Genomic DNA, 26206 nt, shown 5'->3' on the forward strand with positions numbered 1-26206 from the left:
TCACTTCTGATAAGAATTGTCTGCAGGAGATGTGAATCTCCCCTCATTTCATTTCCACAACCATTGGCATTTGACCTGAGCATGTGTCTATTTAAAATTTAAAAACATGCACACATGGGAAATGGGTGGCTAATTTGCATACTCATACAGCTATTCTGAAACAATGTCATTTAGTATGGATGAAGACTTGGGCTCATGCACTCCCACCTCTCCTCTCCTCTCCCCCCCCCCCCCCCAGCCAGGAGGAGCAGCTAGCCAGCATTTAGTTTTACAGAATCTCATCTTGTCCTTGCATATATACCAGTGATCATGATTTATCAAAAACTATGCTTAGTTTAACAAACCATCTTAATAACCTATGGTTTGAAGTTAGCTTATTTTTGTTTTACTGACCAAAGTTTATGATAACCCACAATCGCTGGTTTGTAAACAATGACAAACTGAGATGTGGTGAAAGTGAAACTAAATGCTGGAGAACATCTTCACTGGCTAAAAGGTGGAGCAGAAGGGTGCACACAAATTTGAGGGTTTAAACCAGGCTTCCTCAAACTCAGCCCTCCAGATGTTTTTGGCCTACAACGCCCATGATCCCTAGCTAGCAGGACCAGAGGTCAGGGATGATGGGAATTGTAGTCTCAAAACATCTGGAGGGCCGAGTTTGAGGAAGCCTGTTTTAAACTCATTCTAACTTGTGTACATAGGGTTACACCATGGTTTAGCATTACATGCAAACACAGGGATATGCGACGCAATTATATATTTACACAATAGGATGTTGCTCTTGTCAACTACACAAGGGCTGATGCGTGCCAATGTGTTATATATTTTACTCAACAATATAACTAATTGAAGATGCACTTTCTTTCGAACACATTTCAGGTAACAGGGACTGCTGATCTTTTGAGAAAAGTGTGCATCTTTACCCACTTTCACAGGATCCAGCTGAGCTGATATGACTGACAAATAATTTTATTCTGTTGAATGGAGTTTAGGAAAGGAGGCCTTTCATCCTGATGAATCTGACTGACACCTTCAGACCCTGCTCAAAGACACTGCACAATTACTGTGCAGACAGGTTCTAATGAACTTCCTTTAATAAAGAAAAGCACTGTAGTATAAATAAGAAGTTGAACATGTTTTTTAAAATATATATATATATTTAACAATACTTCCATGGGTGAAATTTCAAATTCTATTGGTTTCAAGGCCAGCAGCATAACTGTGCAATGTACTGAAGCCTATAAATATATTTGGCCTGATTTTCAGAGCTGTTGAATATTCATTACTTCTGACTGTATCAATATACATTCAGATCCTTCACTGATTCTGAACAGTTGTCCTATTAATTTATATTTAGTATTATTCCTTTGTATTTCTGGGGAAATGTAGTCACCTAGGATTAGGGTGACTACACTAGGGCAGGGCTCCTGTACCTTGAAGAGCTAGCTGCTTTAGACATTATCTAGATGTGACCATGGCACTTCTTAGAAAACACATTGTACTGCACAGTGGTAAAGTAGGAAAGGGATTAGTGTTTTAAAGACGAGAAGAAGTAGTCTTATTTCCCTCTTCACACAGTGTTTGCCCTTCAGTTGCCTCACTCCTGGTTGTGTTTCCTTTGAAAGGGCTTACTTCTTGTTTCAGAAACTGAAACACATCTGTGGTGAAAAGCATATCAGAGGGGAGTGGCTGAAGGGTCCGACATCTTGTTAGATCATCCACTTTAAACATTCAGAATTTTCAATTAGAATTTCTGCCTTTAGGCGGTACACAGTTCCGCTTTGCAGTGGAGCATTGGACCTCCCCTCTTTTTGTCCTTGCAGATTCTATCATGTAGACGTGCAGGCCTTTGGTATTCTTACAAAATGGCTAGAATGTTGTTTTCCAAGTACACTTTTATAAAAATATTTCTGGGTTCCTTCCATACATACCCAAAATTAAAAAGACCCAGAATTTCATTTGTAAAATACACGTATGGGCAAATCTGTTTGAAGAACATGTTATGAAATATCAACATTTTCCTTCTTAGAGCAAAGTATAGTACAGGGTCATCAACTTGTTTGGACATGTGGGCTTAGTTTCAAACCACAGTAACTGCTAGAGTGCTGGTGGTGGAAAACTCATTCTGAATCGGACCAGACACTGGTTAGAGCTGAACGTCGAGCCTACCAAGTGGCGATAATGATGGCGAAGAAGACCTTCTTCACCGCCTCTATTGCATCTGCAGAAAACAGCAGCAGGAGACTCTTTCAGGTGTTTCACAATTTAATGGAACCACCCCCACCATCGGGGCATGGTGAGGACCCCAATATCTCCTGCAATGATTTTGCAAAGTTTTTTTGCAGATAAAGTCGCCCAGATTCATAAAGAGATAGACTCCACCGTGGGAACAGGGCCGGGGTGGGAGAGTGCCAGAGTCCTGTCTAGTCTAGTCAAGCTTTCTCAGTAGTGGCGCCCGCCCTGTGGAACGCCCTCCCATCAAGGAAATAAACAACTATTTGACTTTTAGAAGACATCTGAAGGCAACTCTGTATCGGAAAGTTTTAAATCTCTAATTTTTACAATTTTTTATGTTCTGTAGGCCGCCCAGAGTAGCTGGGGGAACCCAGCCAGATAAGTGGGGTATAAATTATAAAATTATTGTTGTTATCATTGTGGGAACCATATATGTTGTTGTTGTTTAGTCGCTTAGCCGTGTCCGACTCTTCGTGATCCCATGGACCAGAGCATGCCAGGCACCCCTGTCTTCCACTGCCTCCCGCAGCTTGGTCAGACTCATGTTTGTCGCTTCAAGAACACTGTCCAACCATCTCATCCTCTGTTGTCCCCTTCTCCTTGTGCCCTCCATCTTTCCCAACATCAGGGTCTTTTCCAGGGAACCATATATAGAGTATAACCAAACCACACACTACAATCTGTTATATTGGCTGCCATATAAAGTTTCTAATTTCAGCAGGGGAGGAGGCCCAGTGGGTATATATGTGCCTTCAGCTATTGGCAAGCCATGGTATGGTAGATCTGTGAGGTGGAATAACTTCAATTCACTGGTGGAGGAAGAAGGGGGTGGGGGAGCACACTGCCCCCGGCACCACGATCCCAGTGGGGTGCCATTTCGGCTGGAGCCCCACTGCACTGGGTGCCATGCCCCTGCAGTCAGCATGCCACGCCCCCGGGATGCACGCCACACCCTCGTGGCATGCGCCAGCCACACCTGTGCCTGCTCTCCGCCCCCGGTGCCAGAGCATGAAAGCTCCGCCACTGCTTCCATTTCCATTCAACTCAGCATCGATCTTTTTCTGATATTCCACATAATTCTACTGAATAATCTCATGAATCAGGGAAAGCTGTACCTAATTTCCTTTCTCAAAATCAGCCAGTTTACATGTACAATTGATAAAATGATACCTTCTTCATCACATCTTACATTTCTAGCTACATATCTACCAGATATTTAGCCTTATAAAGGATGCAATAAATGGTAATAGCAATAATAATTATAATAATAATTTTAAAGCTCTGAAGGAACAGGTTGACAGCTACCAATGTACTGTATGTCTTCAATGGCTCCTCCTAGGTATCCCGTCTTTCAAGAGCAGGGCAGCCCCCTGGCTAAGAAGAGAGAGTTTTAAAGTTTCTGCACAAATCACATTTTGTTGCATGGTTCCACTTATCTGATATAATGCCTACAGCCACAAAAACATACTGAACTCAACAAAGAGGGCTTTTTAGAATCAATCCATAACAATCTGAGCCAACTTACCACTTGGCTTTATTCAAAGACAACTTGCTACCCTGGCAATTTAATTGACAAACCCATATTCTTGAATTTTAGTCCTTTACAAAAAGGCAATAATATGCATGCTAAATGAAAAGAACTGGATTCAGATTATTAGAGGTTCACAAACGAAACACATGAAGCTCTGGAGGCTGTCCAAAGTGAAATCATTTCTAGGTGTTGATGTCCATTCAATAAAAATTCAATGTAGTAATTATCTCCTTACTGCTTCCCCAAAGAGTTTTAGTAATCATAACCATAATATTTCTTAGCCAATTATATTAATGCCGCAAAAAGACAGACAGGGCCAGCAGCCAATCACTGTGCCAGATCACTGCCTTCAGATGGATACTTTACAATTAGCCTACAATTCGCAAGTGAAAAATGCAACACTAATCTTAAAATAACAAACAGTAAAAATCCTTTTAAAAAATAAAGAGTATGCATGGTTAAACATGTAGCACCTCTAATTAAATTATAGAGTGAAGACTCTTATCCTCTTTGCTTCCAAATAACAGGTCACAGTCAGTTCTAATAGCTCTATTAAGTTACACCAAAATTCATTTCATGTCACTATTTAACTAAACAGCTCATCTCTAAACAAGTAAGGCTCTGTTACTGCAACCCTGCCAACTAAACCCCACACTGAAGGGTTCAGTTTGCTCCATAATCACATGCAACTTTCTCTGTATGGTAATATAAGCTTATATTTATGCAACACATGTGGTCCATGTTTTCAGAAGATGAAACACAATACCTCAGCAAAACTGTGAATGTATAGTTACAAGCTAATTAGCCACTTGTTGAATATTCCAGGCCAATGTAACAAATATACTTTCCAGGCAGGTCATTATTTTCATCTTTGTCATATTTAACATCAAATAATAAAAGAAAATTAATTCTAGTTAGCCACGTGTAGAGACAAAATGGTGTTTTCTCTTCATTATCAAAAAAAAGGCCTTGTGCTTATAACAGAGCACAAGCTTCAATAACAAGCCTGATCAGAGATTTGCCAGCATAGTCTCTGGGTAGCCTTCATCTACTATACCTATTCAAAAAACAATGACTGCATCCTTGCTAATATATGCTGAGTATGTAAGTAATTAACCCTCTGAGATATGACAGAGAAGAAGTTGTCATCAACAGGAAAACCTAACTTGACTAGAAGAGATCCATGCAACTTACATGATCTCTGACAGGTGGGGGGAAACCTTTGCACTTTAGTGAGTGGGATGGATACAAACACACACACACACAGAGAAAGAGAGAGGGAGAGAGGGAGGGAGAGAGAGAGAAAGTGACACAATGCATACTTATAAAGTGTATGCAAAAATGACATTGATAACAATTATCTGAACAAAAACAGGGTGATTTCTCACTCTGAACAATACTGTTCTTATTTCAGGAAACTATCAATAGCAGAAAAAGATATTCAGCTATCATAAGAATTGCTAATGACAAAAACGAGAGCCTACAGACCAAAAATAAAGATTTTTTAATGAATTCATCAACCATGATGCTAACAAAGGAAATACAACACTGAAGACAGAGATAAAAATATAGATATAAACAGCGAAAACGGTTATCCCCCAGCCTATAAAAAATACCTTGCTCTCATATGGAATATTTTTACTCTTTCATTTATTTCTTCATTCAATTTACACCCTGCCTTTCCTCCTGCAGAAGCTCAGAGCAGCAGACACAGCAAAGATAAAACATTGAAAACACAGCTACTAAAAACTTCTTAAAATTTACTAAAACACAGTTAAAACATTTAAAAAACATCTCGGGGGGCCTGTTGCAGCCTAAGTATTATGAAACTGAAAAGATTGCGGGGCAGGAAAAGGAACTGAAGAAGACAAGTGCAAACAAAATCTCTTCACAAACCTGTTGCTGTGGATACTGCATTCCCCCCATGGAACCTGGAGTCCGGGATTGCATTGCCATTGGAAAGCGCTGTTGTCCTGGAGGTCCATATGACTGCCCTGGGTATGGACTGCTTGTCTGAGTCTGGGAGTGAGGGCTGTTGCCCACTGCAAACAACTGAGGCCTTTTCATTACCATTGGATCCATTGGGTTGCCCTATTGATTGAGGGGAAACATAAAATAAATGTATAAATATATCATATGAAGCCTTTGTGCATTTTCAGCATGTCTTCATTCTGAAATGAAATCTGCTAAATGTCTTTCGACACACACACAGAAATGGTAGCTTAATTTCAGCCTCTGAAATACAATTCAGAAGAAAATTTAGTCATAAGGTTCCCTTGCCAGATACATAATGGTGAAGCTCTTCAAGTGCACACTTGGCAATGAGAAGAAGCCATTTCCATGCTTGGTTCCTCCCTACTGGATTACGGCCCATATGTTCTAATTGTCCTGCTTTCAGACTCTTTACAGTGTTAACAATTTTGCATTCCAAGTCAGTAAGTGAGTCATAAACAGAACTTCACATAAAAAGACTCTTCTGATTATTATTATTTCTTTGCTTGATTTCAAAAAACAATAAACTCTGGACTTATTTTTCTTGGCATTGGATGTACTGCATTTATAGTGCTTCATTTCTGATGCTGCTCACGATAACACCAACCCTCTTAAGAAATCATATCTCACAAGCAGTAACTACAGCATCCATTCCTTTACAGGAAAGTCCATTTGTCGGATGTTTGGGGTTTCGGCTTGACAAATGTTGAAAGGGAAACTCAAATGCTGAACTCAATTTCTTGAACAGTCCACAACAAAAAAACAGTTCTTGCACCCAACTCCCTCCCCCAAGTGCCTTAAATACATAGTAAGTTTTGAAAGCAATTTGGTAGTTTAATGCATGACAATATGCGTGGAGAATTATTGAATAACACAATTTTAAAAGTGAGTAGACATGCACTCTAGTGGATTCTGCTCCAATACCCCAACTTTATAATTTCTATAGCTGGCCTTCCCTGAAGTACCTTTCATTCAATCTTTTTAGTAACAAAGTGCTCAGATTTGAATATGGCACTCCAAGTGGATCACCGTTATGCCCTATGAACAGTTTTAAATGCGAAAATGAATTGAACAGTTGCAGCTGCAAAGTCCTTGCAATACACATAAATATTCATGTACCATGTTTACTGTGTTTTATGAAAGTTGGTGTTTGCAACCTTATCAGCAACTTTTCAATATTCAATTCTAATTTCTTTCAAACATTATTTTTCTTTGATATATTTACCAAATGCTGTTCTTATCAGTAATTCCTTTCCATTCTTATTTACCCGATCTTTTTTCCCTGCATGTTCTAATGGACTCTTTGGTTTCTCTTAGTCTCACCTCCATTTCAATCTGTTCTTAACCTGGATATTTATTCCACTTCTTTATTTTGTATTTCACTTCCCCATACCACATAGATTTTATTTATTCCAGTCTCCTTATAAACAATACAGTGGCTTTTACAATTCTTATCCATCTTCTTTGTATCGTTGTCTATGTTATGACTATGTTATGTTAAAATATGTGTCCACCACTCACTTTTGTTTCATTCAAAACACTCAGTGTTGATATCAGCAGTACAAAAACTGGAACAGGATGAGGAAAAGTACAAATGCAAGTAGGAGTTTTTCCCTTTTCCTGTCACCATGCATGTGAGAACTACCTGAAGGGTTTTCTCTTCAGCAGCAACCACTAATACATTGTGCTATTAATTTATGAGGTATCTTTCACTAGGTACATGGAAGTGAGTTTAAATATATACCTTGTACCAGCATTCCATGACATAGTATTATCTCGAGATTGAACAAGTCACAAAACATAGCATACCGATATATTTAACATTAAAGAGTAAAAGGTTCACAAGGACATAAAGTGGAAGTTATTTTACTCTAATCTTTACTTTGAAAAAGGCAATGAGGCTCATCGAGGTAGCAATCTTGTAGGCATCTGCTAAGGGAACGCACACAAGGTGGAAAAGGTATCTCAAATGCAAGTTTAACACACATCAGTTAACTACAAGCACTAGATATGAAGGCATTTAGTAAGATGGTGATTATGCCCATTATTATTAAATATTTGCACAGATTTGAATTGACAAGGGACTGATATTGTGTTGCTCCGAAATGCTTATCAACACACAACCTTTGCTTTTGACCAAGCTGTTGCCAAAGATTCCTACCAGTTTATTAAAAGGAGTGTGCTATTCTACTTGTAACACACTCCAGAACTCCAAAATATAGATAGCTAACTATCAGCTACTGACACTGTTTATCACTAAGTTTATCTCTGGTGTAAGCAGAAAAAAAGGTTCAGTTAAAAGAGGTAACCATATGCTTTTTATTGCACGATACCATAAGGAAGCACCTGAAATAAACACATATGTGGAGTTCTCAATCACAGTACCGGGTCAGATGAGACAGATAATAAAAAAGTTTAAACTGTGTGTATGAATGCAATAGTATGGCTTAAATATTAGGATAACTTAAATTACATAATTAATCATTTTTAAAAACTTCAAACTTGCATCCACTTAGACATTTATGAGTCCCAGAGTTGGACAGATACACATATAACAGGGATGCAGGATTCCACCCTTAAAATTTGTGTTATTGCAATGCAACACAATGTAAGATTATACTAACCCAAACCAAGACACATTTTATGCATATTCATTATTGTAATATTTTGCAAATGGTCCATCACCAATTAAATGCATAAAAAATACAGCAGCAACACACCAATATGCTAGGAAAAGGGCATTTGTTCAAATGAATTAAGACTTCCATCAGAAAGTATATTCACAATGTCCTGATCTAGTTTATCATTTCTGTAACTTCACTGATTAAGCTCTTTAATATATAGCATATATGGCATATATAGTCACAGCAGCAGCAAGAGGCCTATGCCATAACACTTCCTCTAGACTCCTCAGAAAACACCATTATTGGAGTGGAGGCCGGGCTCATCCAGAAACATTGAACTGAAAACTGTATTTCATGCTCCCTTTTCTCAACCCAAACTACTAGCTTCTAGAAAAGAAACCAATGGACTTTAAAATGCCATCCTCTTTTCTTACACACTAATATATTTATTCTAAGATGGCTTTTAAACTTTTTGAGTTGCAGGATCAGGCATTTGCTATCTATTTTTTATGCTGTTGGATAAATCTATTGTGACTACAGTACTAAGCAAACAAATCACAACGGAAACAAAAAATAAATCTGTTTTTAATGAACTACATGCAAGTCGACTCTTTGTGGTGCCACTGGAAGTGTAATCAGAGGTTAAAACAATATTTAAACCCAAATACACACATTTATCACACCCAATGGTCAAAACAATACCACAGGCTGAGACAAGCAGGCTACACGGCTTAATGCTGTTGCCCTTCACATTATTATTACTATTTTTTTGACAGTAGTAACTGACTTATATTTGGCTTCACTTTTTATTCCTACTCTCTGACCTTCTTCAGGTCCTCTGTTTAGCTCTCCCTCCTAGTTTATATTAAATCAAAATTAACTGTCCCTTAATTATCTTGGAGTGACCAAAACATTATTCAGATTCATAAACTACAGAGATCAACTTCCATGAACATTTGTTTATTTATTTATTTGTTGTTGTTGTTGCTGCTGCTGCTGCTGCTAGGAGTCTTACTGTGGCTTCCATGCTCACAAGAGGGGTTTTTTGAGCCGAACTCTGCCTTTTCAGTGGTAGTGCTAAAGCTGTAGAGCTTCAGACAGCATCCCCATATAGTTTTAGGGGGCTTGTTAAAACATTCCTAATTCAACAGGGTTTTTTGGATCTTAAAACTGTTTTGTTTTGCTGCTTTGTACAGACTGTATTATTTTATGCTACTGACAGCTTTGATTTTTTTAAACCTGTTTTGTTTCACAATCCATTTTATTCTTGTGCATTTTATTCAAAAGTTGTATAGGTATTTGGGAAAAATGATTAAGAAATATGGGTAACAAAAACCTTATTGCAATCAGAAATGACATGGACACTGTCCATGAGATAAATTCCACTCCTCCGAATTTTTTATTTTAAAGGATAGAATTTTCCCATAATATCTTAAGAGCCAATAAAATTCATCTGTAGAAATCACTGTTGCAAGAAGATCAATTGTCTAAAAACAGCAGAAAGGCAGACTCCCAGTACAGTATGATCACAACTTCACATGTTTAACATGTGCAATTTCAACTTCTACGCAGGAAGACTGGCCAGTTGAACTCACACAAATAAAATGCATGGAAGGCAAAGAGTTTAAAAGCTCTTTTCATGCAGGGCTTTTGTGGCAAGGAAAGAGCTTATAAGCTCTGAGTCTTGCTTACTGGGCTCTGGGGTGCTCTTGCAAAATCCCACGAGAATTCAGTAACCAAGGCAAGAAGCTTCAACGCTCACTGCTTTGCTTGGGGTGTCAAGGCCCACTTGGCACAAATTTCTGGGCACGGAAGGATGCTCGCATGGGACAGTTCCACCAAGGGGTGCACTTCAAGTATATGTATTTTTGCATATATGCACCATCTCAGGGGGCGGGGGGAGTAACAACTGTACAAGATGTGATCATACTGCATTACACTACACTTAATCATGCTTCCTGCTGATTACCAGGCGCTGGGGCAAGTGTTAACAAACTACTATTTCTTTCTGTGTCTGAAGAGGTTCTGAAGTCTTAGCAAAGGGATAAGGGATCTTTTCCAGCTCAATGGCTGTATTGCCTTGTGAGAAACCTTGAATGGGGGGGGGGGGGGGCAAGAGAAGAATCTCTTTATACTGTAGGCTACATTTCAGGCACACAAAAGTCACGAGTTTAACACATACCATATTTTTCTGTGTATAAGACAATTCTTTTTGCTATTAAAAAATTGGGTGAAAATTGGGTGTTGTCTTATACACAGATAGATAGAGGGGGGATGTGCAATTAATGGCAGCAGTAAGCAGGAGATTGGCAGCGGTGATTGGGCAGGGGATTGGTGGCTGCGGCAAGTGGGCGGGTGAGCTGTAGGTGGTGGCGATTGGGAATTGGCGGCTGCGGCAAGGTGTGTGATTGGCAGTGGCTTTGGCAAGAGATCGGCAGTGGTGGGCAGGCAGGTGAGCGATTGGCGGAAGTGACCTCCCCCACCCCTACAAGCTAAACAACTTAATTTCTTAATTTTGGGTTTAATAAAATAGGTGTCATCTTATACATGGGGCCGTCTTTTACACGAAAAAATATGGTACTTCTCCAAATAGCTAAGCAAGAGTTATTATCATAGTTTAAGGGCATCTTTCAGCTAAGGAAAACCTGAAGTGTATGTAACCTGAAGCGTATGTAACCTGAGGTACCACTGTAATGCAGCTGTGTCAGAACAAGCTCCACCCATGGCAGCAAGAAGTGCCACAGAAAACTAACTGCACTGTTAATAAATTTTGCTTGGGGGGGGGGAGAACCCTAGAATGGGAGGCAACCTTATTGACATTGGCATTCACATTGGGGAAGGGCATGTACAAAAATACATCTATTCTATTTCATATAGTTATATATTAACACAGGAAAAAATGTATGCTGGTCATATATCCTCCACATTTATGGCAAATTATTAATCAAGTCCCACCTGAAACAATTTGTTAAATTGATTTTAATCACTGGGCCTCTCATGTGAAGCTTTGTATAATCAGCATTTCATTTACAAAATTAATTGCCTGATTGATTCTCAAGAGGCAGTAGCTGTCATTACACTGCTGTCATAACTTTTGAGAAGGGGTGTCACAGCATGGAATTCTGACAGTATGAAAAGCATTGCTATTTAAAACTGAGGGTGGGGGTGAAAATAAATGTAGTGACTTCACCAAGAAGCTTTTCAGCCTAAAATAAAGTTTTTTTGTGTTTTTTCTTTAAAAAAAAAAATCCTGACAGTTTTAATACGACTTGTGACTCCCATCTTCCACTCACTGAATTAATTTACAAATATACTATTCAGCATTTCTTACTGAGAATCACTGTCAATTTAAGTCAATTATACCATGGCATTTCCAGATGAATATAACAAGGTTGTTGGTAGATCAGGGGGTCAGCTGCTCAGAGGTTAGTGTTAAGGTTGATTTGCAATTTGTTTGTTTTTAAAGATTTCAGAAAAGCCAACTGACTGAGAAGCTGTTTCATTGTCTTAAAAATACGAGCACAACTCTCCCAGCTTTTCTTTAGGCTTTTATCTGCTATATGTTGTATACAGAGCAATGGGTTTTCAATCAGTGTGCCGTGGCACCCTGAGGTGCCTTGAATGATGGCCAGAGGTGCTGCAGGCAACATTGGCCTCTGTCCCTCTTTCCATCCCTCCTTCCTCTGATGCCCCTCTCACATCTCTGCCTCCCAAAGGCTTGCACAGCTGTTTGTTGCAGCAGCTCTGGCTACAAGCTCCGCAGGCAATTGGTGCCTCTGGGGCTGGGCAGGGGGTGCTTCCCAGGCCCCTGTGGGGCAGTGTGAGGAGGTGCTTCTCTTTGGGGCGGGGGGGGCAGCTTAGAGACCAGGGCAGCAACTGCGGCAGCCCAGAGGACTCCTAAGGAGAGGGTAGGGGAGAGGAGGCCGAGGGAACACCCCACAAGGGAGGCTGTTCAAAGAGGGGTGAGGGGCTGCCAGCTCTGCAGGCGAGGGGTGACAAAATCCCCACAGGGATGCCGCAGAAAGAATGTAGTTGGTCAAGGGAGCCATGGACCCAAAATGGTTGAAAACCTCTGATCTAGAGGGAATTGAGCTCTTGAGAGAGACTCAGAAAAAAACAGGTTCCTTGAATCACAGCTGTTGACTACTTATTCAATAAGCGGTCCCAGACAAAAGGCCCAGAGGCAGCAAACACCATGGGCTGATCCAACGCACATTTAAAGCACAATACTTTCTCAAAGGAATTCTGGGAACTGTAGTTTGATACAGGTGTCATGACTTGTAGCTCTGGGGTGGGGAAACTACAGTTCCCAAGATTCTTTGGGGGAAGCTATGTGTTTTCAATGCATGGTATCTGCCCTATTATTTGTCTAGGTCCTGCTGTCTTAAATCAAGGGAAACAATTTTGCTACTTCGTCTCCCTGTTTCCCAACGCATTGTATCTATTTATATGAGGCAATATTTTAAGATATTTACGGTAACCTTTTTAAAAAAAAATGAAAGGGAAGGGCTGGGCTAGGCTGTTAGAGGCCATTAAAGATGCTGCTTAGTATTTACATCTTCCAACCTTTGCCAAGTATCCCTGACTGATTTTTACATTTCTCAGATGCAGTCTAGCTACTCTACTGAGCAGAAGAAATCTAAACTCCTTGAACGTGCACTATTAGACTGCTAATTAATAACTTCCCCTGAAGCTTCCAAAGGCTTTCTAAGCTCAATGACCAAGAAGTGGTTTGCTAGAGGGAATTTACACATTCTGCCAGACTGCTTGCAGAGCTTGTGATCTCTAGCTGAACCTAGGACCTTGGGAATCAGGGATTTTGGCAGCAATCGTCTACATATTTCATGTACCTGATCCTGTATGTGCATTTTTAATATTTATTAAAAGATCTCATGTGATGACTGTGCTTCAGATTGACCTTTCCTTAAAATGAGACTGAATTCAATTGGTCTGAATTGTTCTTTCAACATATGTAATTGGGCCCAAACAGCAAGCCAGTTCTGTCAGAATACTTAGACATAAACAGCAACGGGACTAAACTGGACTGTATCCCTCTACTCCACCTTAACTGATTTGTGGGTCACAGCTTTTAATCATGTACTGTTGGCTTTTATGCCAGTGAAACTATATAACCAAAACAATTTGCCAGTTTTAAGTTGTTTCAAAAGGGGTATCTATTTTAAATAATTTCAGAAAGCAAAAGCAAAAAATTGAAAACATATTATTCCCATCACTCACAAAATCAAAAGTAAAAAAGTGGTAGCTATAAGATAGACTTGAAAAATATTTCCAGTTCCTAGGTAACACTATCAAATTTCTAAACAAAATAACTGCATGGAATGGGGGATGGATAAAATTGGGTTTTAGACAGAGGCATCTAATTTTTAGCACCTAGACAAGCAGATAATCAAGATTTTCCTAACTTTGGACATGTAGACACACATGGAAAAGGGGAGATATGATGTACTAGTTAAATATTTTCACTGCAGGAGGAAACGACATTAAGAAACCGATTTACACACATGCTTACAGAAAGCTTTACAGAAAGCTTCAGCCACACAAGGTCTTTCGTATAATGTAACTCACTCCCAAGTATCACTTTACAATTCTGATTAGGTATTACAAAAATCCTGTTTATTAAATTGCTTTTCTTAGACATGCATAGCTGCTAATTTGTTTCCAACTAAATCATGTATCATCTGGAAAGATTATATTGCAACACTGAAACAACACTCTAGAGAATACATTTCATCTGGATTTTAGAATTTAAAAGACTAATACTATACAGTTGTAAATTTCCCTTTAAAAGTAAAAGAGGATGCTTTGTAGCAGTAGAAGTCCAGTGAAAAACAATTACAGTTTCTTGTGTGTTCGATTCATATATTCAAGAATGTATCACTGAGGATCATTTCAAGGATACGTGAAACCAATGATTCAGCCACAATTACTGCTTTTATAATAATGCACCCAGCAAAGAAGCACCATAGTTCACTGTGCAAATGGTCATACAGAGAAAATAAATAAAAATGCAAACTCAATAGAATGATTGCTTATTTGATAAATAAACTGTACAGTATTAGAGGATAAATCATCCTATAAAATATTAGCATCTTCAAAGGTCTGAGAACACTACAGCAGTTAGCTACAGCTCAATTTGTTCAGAAACATAAAAATTGTGCAGGATGCTGCCGCTGCCCAACCTGCAAAACAGCTTTGGAGCCAGTGGTTTTATCAGATTTCCCAGCCCACCACTTTACCTTCCAAACTGTTTTACAGGGTCCCCCAACTTTCTAAAACAGCTTTTCAGGTGGAGGGGGGAGGCGGTCAGAGAAAATTACTTCATCTCCTCCAGCTGGATCAAAAGCTATTCCACTAGTGAGACAACAGCCTTGGATTCTGCCCCCCCCCCCCCCCGTTTACAATTTGAAAAATTCATAATGCATTGCAGATACAACAGTGAAGATGTTTAAAGTGACTGACTGAACTAGTATAATGTCAAATGTTCATATTCCAATTGCTTGGGGAATAAATGTGCAGGGTTATTTGCAGTCATTTCCGATGCAAGACGGGGAAATGGCCAAATAAACTAGCATTAAAACCTCACACAGGCACTGGCAACAGAAGAAGCCTATGTGGGGGAGGCTGAGAACTTCAAAAAGATCCCAGGAAGTAAGATAGTTAAGAAGCCAGAAGAACAGCAAGCAGCAGGAATCTGAAGTTGATACACAAGTGAAAGATTCAGGGATTATGCACAGACAAAAAGGTACACTTCTGCATTCTCATCAAAGCTGTTCTACATGCAAATCTTCCATTTTAAAAATTGAGTATAAAACATATGCAACTTCTATGAAAGTAGGAAATACAGGGGGGGGGGAATTATTTCCACAAAACTCACTTGGGAGTTCTTAACCTGGTGCAAGACATCAGCTTGTTGAACCAATTGGGAGCAGTGACCATAGTGCTATTAAATTAAATATACATATAAATGGGCAATTGCCCCAAAAAGCCAGCATGATCACATTTGACTTCACAAGAGGAAATCTCCCCAAAATAAGGGGACTTGTAAAATGGAAGTTGAAAGACAAAGCCACAAGGGACAAATCACATCAAAATGTTTGGAAGTTGTTTAAAAACACAATATATCAGTCATAGCTGATAGCTTGATGAAGACAACCCAGGGTGCTGCAGATAAAAAGGCAAATTCCATACTAGGGCTCATTATGAAATAATGGAAAATGAAACTGCCAATATCATAGTGCTGTTATACCAATCTACGGTGCAACTACATTTAGAAGACTGTGTACAGTTCTGGCCTTTTATTGTAGAATTGGAAAATCTTCAGAAAAAGGCAACCAAAATTATCAAGGGGTTGGAGCAACTCCCCTATGAGGAAAGGGTACATGGTATGGATGGAGCTTTTTAGTTTAGAGAAAATGTGACATGATAGAAGTGTATAAAATTATGCATGGCATGGAGACAGTGGGTAGAAAAGAGTTTTTCTCCTTCTCCAATGAAGCTGAATGTAGGAATGTTGAAAGGACTCAGGACAGTCAAAATATTCACACAGTGCATTGTTAAACTCCATAACTTGCTCCCCCAGGAGGCAGTGGTGGCCACAACTTGGACAGCTTTAAAGGAGAATTAGGCACATAAATGGAGGTGAAGGCCATCAATAGCTACTAACCGTGATGGCTTAGCTCTGCCGCCACAGTCAGAGGCATTTTGCTTCTAAATACCAGTTGCTGGAAACTGCAAGAGGGGACAGTGCTCATGTGATTCAGCCCTGCTTGGCAATTTCCTGTAGGCATCTGGTTGGCCACTGAGAAAAGGATGCTGGATTAGATGGTCCACTGGCCTGATCCAGCACATTCATCTTACGTTCTTACAAGATAAACTGTGGTCTTTCTTCATTCAGCCATATCTTCTTTGGACTTTAGTTTCCACATCCTGTAAGACTGCTGAAATAAATACACGTGTGCTCCTTCTGCCATATTCTTTTCACCACAAAACAAAATATGTCCCCCAAAGGATTATTTCACCCTTAACTCATGTAAAATAACCACAATTCCTTTTATGTGTTATTTTACAAAAACTAATTTCCTCTGTTTTTCTTTGGGACACAGACTGCAATCCAAACCCATGTATCAGGAGGGAGCCCCATTTAATTCAATAGGATTTATGTCTGGGTAGACATGGTTACAACTGCAGCCTAAACACGTTTATTAGAGCATTAAGTCCCATTAAACACAGTGTGACTTACTTCCACATAAATATGAACAGAATTATCCTGTAATACTAAGAATCATTGAAATCTCACAAAAAATCTAAGGTGTATCACCATAAATAGATAAATTTGGTGTATCACCATAAATGGATAAATTTGAAATTTGATATAAGCAGCTCTCAGAATAATCTAATTAGAACAATGCAAGTAAAGAAAATGTATCTGACCGCAAGAAAATGAAGAACTCAAGGTCTACAAATAACTTTGATTCTGCTCTACACAATGAAAGTGTGGGTCTAAAGAAAACACAGTCAAGAAGTCACATTAGCCTTCTCATGGTTAGTTTTCCTCTTATACAGAGTATTACACAGTTAGAATCTGGAAGGAAGCAACTTTTAATCAGGAATGCAATTACTTATTTAATCTGCAATTACCCCCTTAGCAATAACCCACAAGGTTATATAAAATGCACTAGACTGATCAGAATTGTAATAAAATATCTACAGACCCAGAGGAATGGGGGGAAATGGACTGGAAAAATCTGACTGGACACTTGGAGAGTAGGAAGAAATCATCCAAAGGAAAACAACTTGAATGATACTACACAGGCATTGAAAATGTCATTAAAAACCTAAAACAGATTTCTCCTAAGCAGAAAATGTTTTGATAAGCAAAGAAATGGTAGTGGATTGATTCCGCTTCAGTAATGAAGAGGTTTACAAAGCATATCATTCTTTTTATTTTGTAAGCTGTGTTTTGCCTGCTTTTCTTTCTCTGTAAGTGGGGCTACTTTGCCAGGTTTTTGTGTATTTGAGGAGTAGGTTTTTGCTTGTTTTTAAGAGTTTGCTTCTTTGGGGATGGAGCAATTTGTATTCTCTTATTAGGGTGATTGATTGTGTCTGTGCTTTGTATGTTTTTAGTAGCTGTTTCCTGCGTGTTGTTTGTTTGGGTGCTGTTGGCTTTTTTGTTATTCATCTAATTTAGGGGACATTTTTGGCAGGTCTTGGGGATGGTGGTTTTCTCCCCCTTCTGTTTTGTTTTTGGGGTGCAGGTGTTTTTCCCTATTTGACCATCTTGAGTTTTTCTTTTGTGATATGCATGACAATTTCTTAAATTTCCAAATGCGCCCCCAAGCTTCAAAGGGGGTTGGGATCCCTACAATAAACCATAGTTCACAGAATCATAAGGGTTGGCATTTGGGCCCTGCAGAGTTCTTGTTCCTTTAAGCAGGTCAAATTTCAACTGCTAGTGTGGAAATACAACTAGGGAAAAATATTTATCTGCTGGCATTCTACTTGAAATCTTATTTGTGTGTGGCTCCTGATTTAGATCTATCTTATATGCAAAAGATGATACAAATTGGCATGACACAAAGCATATGCACATTTTACACACATTTCTGCCCCCTTTTGCGGGTGCATGGAAAGACCCAATCTACTTACAGTAGAACCTCTACTTACAACCGCCTCCACTCGCAGACATTCCAAGTTGTGACCACGGCAAACCTGAAAGTAACCGGTGGGTTTGCCGCTGTTCGCGCATGCACAGAAGCAGGCAATCGCCACCCACACCTGCACACAACGGCGCCTCTTCCAGCGACCCATTTTGCCATAAGGCAGGCCTCTGGAACAGATTGTGGTTGTGAGTAGAGGTTTCACTATACAATGTTCTGGGCCCATAAAATCCTGCTGACAGCCTTCATTCTATTAATAAAGCCACATAACACTGCTGACTCAACACAATCCTAGAATCTATTTCACATATACTACCACCAATCCAGGATTCCCCATCCTAATGCCTGTACAACTTATTGCTGTATATTTGTTGTTGTTGCTGCTTTGTCTGAATGCATTACTTCTGCATTTGTTTGCTTAATTTCAATGTGTGAGTTTCAGCCCCATTTTCATTTAGAATTTTCTACAGTGGTACCGTGGGTTACGAACTTAATTCGTTCCAGTGGGCCGTTCTGAACACGAAACTGTTCTTAACCTGGGTCACGCTTTTGCTAATGGGGCCTCCTGCTGCCACTGCACTGCCGGCGCACGATTTTCGTTCTTATCCTGGGGTGAAGTTCTCAACCCAAGGTAAGTATGTGCGGGTTAGTGGAGATTGTAACTCAAAGTGTTTGTAACCCAAAGTGTTTGTAACCACTGTACTCATCTTCTATTGTGCTGTTTTGCTTCATCCAGAAAGTTTATCCTCTGAATAACTTCATTTAAGGTACTGAAAAAAATGTTGAAAGTACCAGTCTGGGGCTAGAGCTTTGCAGCAACTCACTCAAAACTTCCCTCCAGTTTAATAAAGAACCTGGCTCCTGGTTTAAACCAGTTAGTTAAAACTTGGCTGCTAAAACAAGCTAGGATCAAAACCCATCATTTCTTATTTCAATAAACTGTGGCAACCGAGTATAACTAATTTAAACCCAAAGACAAATGCTCTGAACTCCTTCTCCAGCTGCGCCAAAGGAGAGATGAGGGAATCAGCCTAAGTCTCACCTAGATCAATTCACATATCGTTTAAAGCATGAATCAGCATTATATGCAAAATGGGCAAATAGCCACATATTATTCTTATTCTTTTCTACCTCCATCCATTTGTGCCCCAGCCACTCTGGGCAGCTTCCAGCATATATAAAAACACAGAAAAACATTTAACCTTAGAAAGCTTCCCTACACAGGGCTCTCTTCAGATCTCTCCTAAAAGATATATAATTACTCATTTCCTTGACATCTGATGGGAGGGCACTCTACAGGGTGGGTGCCACTACCGAGAAGGCCCTCATAATGCTAAACCATTGTTTAATATTACACATTTGAATTAACCTATGACTGAAGAAGCGAAAAGTTGTGATAGCAGCTTAGAATCTAAGTCTGAAGATGAAGGCAACTGAATGGAAATAATTTCCTTCTTTAATAAACCCTAGATTGAAGAAAGAGACTCCTAAAAATGATTTAGAAACAAATCAGTTTGGGAATTTAAAGACATATCGGCTTTCCATTAACTCATTAAGTTGATGTAGTCTGGGCTTCCAGATGAATCTCCATTAATTTCTACTCTGACCTCAGCTAGTCCACCTGCTAATTAAGCCTCATCATCTGAGCAGACAGACCATCCTCCAAACCACAGTTTGAATGACTTGAACCAAACAACAGGCTTGGACTGTCCCTCCTCCACATGTTGCTTAAGACTGCAATCAAGTCCCATTGAATTCAATAAAACTTACTTTGAAGACACCATTAGGATTGTGCTGTGATACATCACTTCCTGGTCTTATCAACCGCTGCTTGCTGTTGCATTCAAACCAGCAAATCAATGATTTGAATGAATCCTTCGAACCAGGATTATGAAACGATATAAAAGTGTGGTTTGCAATCCTGCTTTGGAGGGTTTGCTCAAGCCATTATTCAGATGTAATGACAAACAGTAATTTAATTAAACCAGAAAGTAATGCATTAAACTCTGTGTGTGAGCCAATACAAGCCTGTGGCTAGTTTCCTATCATCCAAACCATATTTTGAAGAATCATCAGAATGCTTATTATGGCATCTATAGCACTAAAGAACTTGCTTTTTATGTCTTGTATATACCCAATCCAAACATACACAAAATGAGAACTTTAATAAATGATCATTCAGCAATTAGCAGATGTCGGCTAAAAATTTCCAAAAGCCATTTGGATACTATGTTACTATAATGTTAACATATTTTAAATTAACATAAAAAAGAAAATGTTTTGTATTTCCTTGTTTTTTATCATAATTTTTAATTAACATTAAAAAGAATTGCAGCTACTATAAATACTTACCTGGGAGCACATCCCATTAAGACCAGTGGGGACTACAATTTAATAGAAATTAAACAGCACTGAACTGTTAAGTGATCAGGAATCTAAGACAAAATATCTATCAAAATAAATGGATGCCAAATACACAATAAAAGATGCAATTTTATGCAGCGTTTCAGAAAGTACTGCTTAAAATATTATTTCCTTGATGCAGTTTTTCCATATTTGAGGAAGCATTTGCTAAAGTTAATTTGCTTACATCCATTTTTCGTTACTTATGTCATGCACAGATTTGAACTGAACCTCTGATATAGATATCAGAAACTAACACGTTGAAAGTAGCTATGACATCTCCCACACAAATTTAGGTCCTCATAGTATAAAGAAAAGTGGTGAGAAACCAGATATAATGAAAGAGAAAGGTGCTGTTTACACATTTATCTGTTAGGCTCACACGTTTCCAAGTACATTGCCAGTTACTTTAAACAGCAAGTGCTGCAATAATTTGGCATCCATCCATCTGACAATTTGATTCACACCTCATTTGCTACTTAAGTTAAAACATTTCAGACAACCTTGAGAAAGCACCTCTTGTCTCCAGAAAAATGCATATTTTTATAACAATGCCAAAGGTCTCAGCAAACACTATAAACACAGATCTTTCAAAAAATCCGTCCTTTCAAAGATGTTATCTGGAGTTGTAATATGCATGCACATGCACACATAACACTGATTTCAGACTTTGGCATCAGTTCTGAGGTGGATACTTTAACAGGTAAGCAGGTTTTGAATATATTATGCTTAATTGGAGGCAACCACTTAAAATGCAGACTTCAATACAGACAATGCAGGAACTTTAACATGTTGGAGCTAGAAATAGGAAAATAATGTTTCACAGCATTAGGATTCATAGGGTATCCAGTGGTTGCACACTTACACCAAGTTCCTCCACCCCATTTCAGCTTACTTACTCCTCCCTGTATTGCACAGCCCACACAGTTCAAGATGTCCACAGGCCCTCTGGGGAGGCTCTTAGGGGAGCACAGGAGTTGCACGATGGAACTGAAAATAAGTTGCCCTCTGCTTTAGCAACCACTGGATATAATCATAAGGTTGAATCCTATGGACTCAATGTACAGAATGGGTTTATCAGTTTCCTTAGCCCCTTTTCGGAAGCGGACTATTGACACGCACGGGCTGCTCTAAACTAGATTTCAGTGTCATGATTGACTGGTGTTCACCACTTCTCCAGCCACAGTTCTACTTCTGCATATGACGACAACTTCCATCACCAACACCCAGAGGCACATATCCAACTACATGCCAACCATACAAAAGCTGTAGTATGTTAAACTGAATTGTTGCATGTTCAGATATGTAATTTTATACTTGGTGGGAGCAGACATCATCATCTAACACACGAGAAAACTGTGGCTAAAGAAGCAGGCATCTAATGTAGGCCTTAGTAAGCATTTTAGTTACTTTTAAAATATTTTATTTTAATGAAGTAACCGAGTCTTCCCCAACCTGGTATCCTCCAGAGGTTTTGGATTCTCAGCTTTCAACAGCCTCCATCAGCATGGCCAATGGTCTAGAATAGGAGGGATTCTTTTTCATCAATAGCAAGTGGCCACCAGCTTGGAGAAGGCTAGTGTAACCATGTGGAAAGGTCAGCATAGCTATTCACAGGCAAGTTCCACAAGACCTAGTCGAAAACACAATACAGAGTATTGTGTTACAAAACACCTCACCCTATTCAAAGCAATGGTCTCTGCTGGGCCAAAATTGGTTCTGTGTCAACTGGAGGTAGCCAGTTTGGAAATAGCATTGGGTAATTTCACAGAACACATGCAAGTAGGTCTGTGCAACTGGTCTGGCCGGATCCCGAACCAAATCAGACCAACCAGGGAAGCCCTGGCTCACCCCAGGCTGTCAATGGGTGTGCCTCCTCCATGAGCAGTCCAGAGGTAATATGAGAATGGGCCTTTTCTGCAGTGGCTCCCCATTTGCCAAATGCTCTCCCCAGGGAGGTTTAACTGGCACCATTATACATCTTTAGGTGCCAGGAGAAAACATTTATCTTCAACCAGGCCTTTGGCTGATTATCAGTCTATATCTTTTTGAATGTATTTGAGGGAGGAAGAGGTTATTTGTTTGTTTTGTTCTTATTATGTATTTTGTGGTTTTATTCTGTATTGTATGCTGAGAACTGTCCTGAAATCTCCGGGTGAAGGGTGGCATACAAATTTTAATAATAAGAATAAATGCAAGCAAGGTGAAAAATGCTTCTTATCACACTCTAATACTTTTAAGTGCTATATATTGGACCTTTCATGAATTCCAAGCCTTAAACTAGAGAAACAACAATACAGAAAAGCAAAATGAGCATACAGTCAAAGCTTTCATAGAATCAGAGAAAGCAAAAGTTCCCAATGCACTTGGTTGTACTATAGCTACCAATGTGAATCCTACAGACTAGCAGATATCTTTATCATAGCTGGATGACTTGTCATCATGCACACTATTTACTAAATAATACTTTATTTTTAAGACAGTCAATTTAAAATATAAATATGAGAATTTCTATCCATGAAATTAAAGCTCTCACACTAAATCCACATTCGATTTAGTCCAGTTCTGGAGCCATTACAAGCCTTAGATTCACAACAACAAGCCATGCTGTGTGAAAGACCCTGAAAAACCAAAATAAACAATGCTTCCTAAATAAAAATTTCTAGTACAACATGTTTACAAAGGACAAACACTTTCTCAGCACTTAGAATTATTTCTGTAAGTTGTCTTTATTTGATTTCATAGAGTATATAAAACAATTATAACAGATAAAAATTAAAAAAAAGCACTGAGAAATTTTCTTCTGTTCATTCATGAACAGATTACGTTATTATACTGTACCTCTTAATCTGCTTCTGCTGCTCTTTTGGCACTGGAAACTTAAAATATTACCAGGTTGAATCTCCAACTCTTAAGAATCAATACATGCTGCCCCTTCAGGAAAAGGTGTCTGGATCTTATGTGTAAAGCCTGAATAGTGAGCTAAAAACATATTCAGATGTACTGGAGGTTCTTCACATATTCCCAAGCAGAGAATCTCAAAGTGACAGCAGACACATGCTACCAGACTTCTCTGCAGGGGGTGGCAGTTTGAGGTATCAAAAGGATTTTAAAAGAGGGGAGGGACAGGGACAGAGCCTGGCAGGCAGCAGAGGAGGAAGAATACTGAAACCTCTGGAAACGACTTAATGTCCTTGGCTTCAGTACCTTGTTTGGAAACAGCTTTGGGGATTCTGTGGCACTCTCACCACCGGCTATATTTCTCACAAAAAGAACTATTTAAAAACATGTAAACATTGAATGATAAATTGCATATCTTAACTAAATGCTACAAAAACAGTGAATTCCATTTTGATGCTCAAGCACACGTGCTTTCCCTCCTCTCTATGAGAACATAAGTAGCTTTAGACCTGTATAAATTAAAGGTGGTGGTATGCTTTTAATTAATTCATGCTCCCCCACTGAGTTAAAGACCTCGCACAGGGCAAGCAACTCTCTACTGCAGATAGAAAAGGCTGAGGCGAAAAACCCACTTTGAACAGCCGATTCTAAATATAAATGGTGGTCCAGTGCATTTTTTAAAAATCAGAAATTAAGTTACAACAGACTCTGTGATGATATGCTACATCAAAAACAAAAAAGCAGGAGTATCTTCTCACACACATTTTAATAGCTGATATTCTACAAGTAAAGGCTATTGAGGAGCATATGGCTGGAAAAGGCAATTTAATCTGACCATTTTGATTTGCTCCCAAGACTGGATGCTGCAAGCAGCCCACTCAGGACAAAAGAAATCCCAAAATGTCAGTAAAAGTGTAAAAGTAAAAAGGTAAAGTAAAAGTGTAATCCCCCCCAAAAAAAACAATAATCTCAGTTGCCCAAACAAGAAATGATGACTAGTTTCAGTGAAGATTTTTCTGCGAAGCTATTCAGGGATAAGATATGTAAGAAAGTGATGGCAACACCCACCTGGTAGTACTCTAGTGTCCTAAGCAAGATTTGGCCCCACTGAATTATCGAACCATTACTTTAGGCGTATCCCATGTCTGTCACTGGGGCAGTAAGTATCATCCAATAGGATAAAGACAGGTAACAAAATAATAGGAAGATTATATTAATGATAACAAGAAGTGTTGAAGCACCTCAAGAGCTTCAGCTATCCTTCAATAACTGCTGTCTGTAAACTAGGGGTTGGCAAGGTTTACCTCGCCTGGGCCAGTTCACTCCAGTGGAGATCCCTCCGTGGGCCGGATCGTATGTGTGTGTGTGTGTGTGTGTGAGTGCATGCGGCCGCGATTCCCGACGTCTGAGCATGCATAATGCGATTTCTGGCACCGCAGAAGCGAGTCCCTGCACTGTACTGATTTAGCGCAGCACGCAGGGACTCGCCGAGCGGGCGGCTCGGTTTGGGGGTGGCTCGTGGGCTGGTTAAACGACCCCCGTGGGCCACTTGTGGCCCATAGGCCTTAGGTTGCCTACCCCTCTTAGTCACTTTGGTCTGTTAATTCACCTTTGTGTCTCCTCCTTTTAATGTAAGACCTCCACATTCGTATAAAAAACCCCCATGAATTAAGGGCTATAAAGCTCTTTCCTACTTAATTAGGGAACAGAAGGAAATGTAGGACAAACCTATGAACTGAGGTTGCAATTTTTTTATCCATTACTGAATCATTTGACGGTAGAATCCACACCACTTCCAAGGAGGAGGTGGTGATACATCCCCTCCTTAAGAGCACCTCCCTGGACCCATAAGTGTTAAACAACAATACTCAGTGATGAATTTCCCCCTTTGGGGCAAGGTGATCTAGAAGGTGGTAGCTGTCTATCTGAATCCATGGCAATGAAACAATCTTAGCCAGCCTGGTTGATGGCCTTTGTTCTCCTTGACCTCTTGGCAGGTATAAATACTACTGACAATGGTACTCTTCTGGAGCAGCTCAGGGTTATGAGGTTTGAGGGCCTTGTACTCTAGCGGATCTACCCCTACCTTCAAAGTGGTTTCCTAAAAGTAGTTTTGGCAGTCCATTGTTTGGTGCCATGGGAGCTGTCTTGTAGTGTCCCGCAAGGTTCCGTTTTGTTCCCCATGCTGATGTAAGATGTCATCAGAGATCAGTAGTGAGGTGTCACCAAAATGCAAATGGCACCAAACTCTCTCTCTCTCTCTCTCTCTCTCTCTTACATCTGAATCAGGAGAGGTGGTGGAGGTGCATGACCGGTGTTTGCAATGGTGGTGGGCTGGATGTGGGCCAATAAACTGAAGCTCAATCTTGAAAAGACAGAAGTGTTAATGTGTTCCTAGTTCTCAAGTCTGGGAGGTGAGCCTGTTCTGGATGGGGTTGTGTTCCCCTGAAGGAACATATCCATAGCTTGTGACTACTCTTGGATCCAACATCATCACTGGAGGATCAGACGACCTCAGCAGCTAGCAATCCCTATTTTCAGCGATGCCTCCTTCACCTATTACAGACCTTTTGGATAGAGGGGTGTGAAGACTGCTCAGACATCTCAAATGGTCAAAAATGCAACAGCTACATTACTGCCTGGGTTTCCATTTACAACCCACACAACCACTGTTTTTAAAACAGGTTCAGTGATTGCTAGTTTGTTTCTGGGCCCAATCCAACCAGCTCACCTAAGTACATAAAGCCCTAAACAACTTAAGCCCCAAACAGCTGAGATGCATCTGGGTCAGCCCTTGTTTTGTGTCTTATGCTGAAATATGTACCACTTCATTCTGGCCTTTC

General features: G+C 39.7%; 1 protein-coding gene across 15 annotated transcripts in view; it reads right to left on the reverse strand.

The window, feature by feature from the left end:
• Positions 1-26206, reverse strand: part of ARID1B (AT-rich interaction domain 1B) — a 345246-nt gene that overhangs the window by 300314 nt on the left and 18726 nt on the right. For all 15 annotated transcript variants that reach the window (XM_083433948.1, XM_083433947.1, XM_083433944.1 and 12 more), the window contains one exon: positions 5663-5857. In XM_083433948.1, coding sequence (XP_083290074.1) covers positions 5663-5857 — 195 coding nt within the window. The remainder of the gene's footprint in view (positions 1-5662; positions 5858-26206) is intronic.

This window comes from Podarcis tiliguerta (genome assembly GCF_965153285.1).
Source record: "Podarcis tiliguerta genome assembly, chromosome: 3".
Lineage (NCBI taxonomy): Eukaryota > Metazoa > Chordata > Lepidosauria > Squamata > Lacertidae > Podarcis > Podarcis tiliguerta.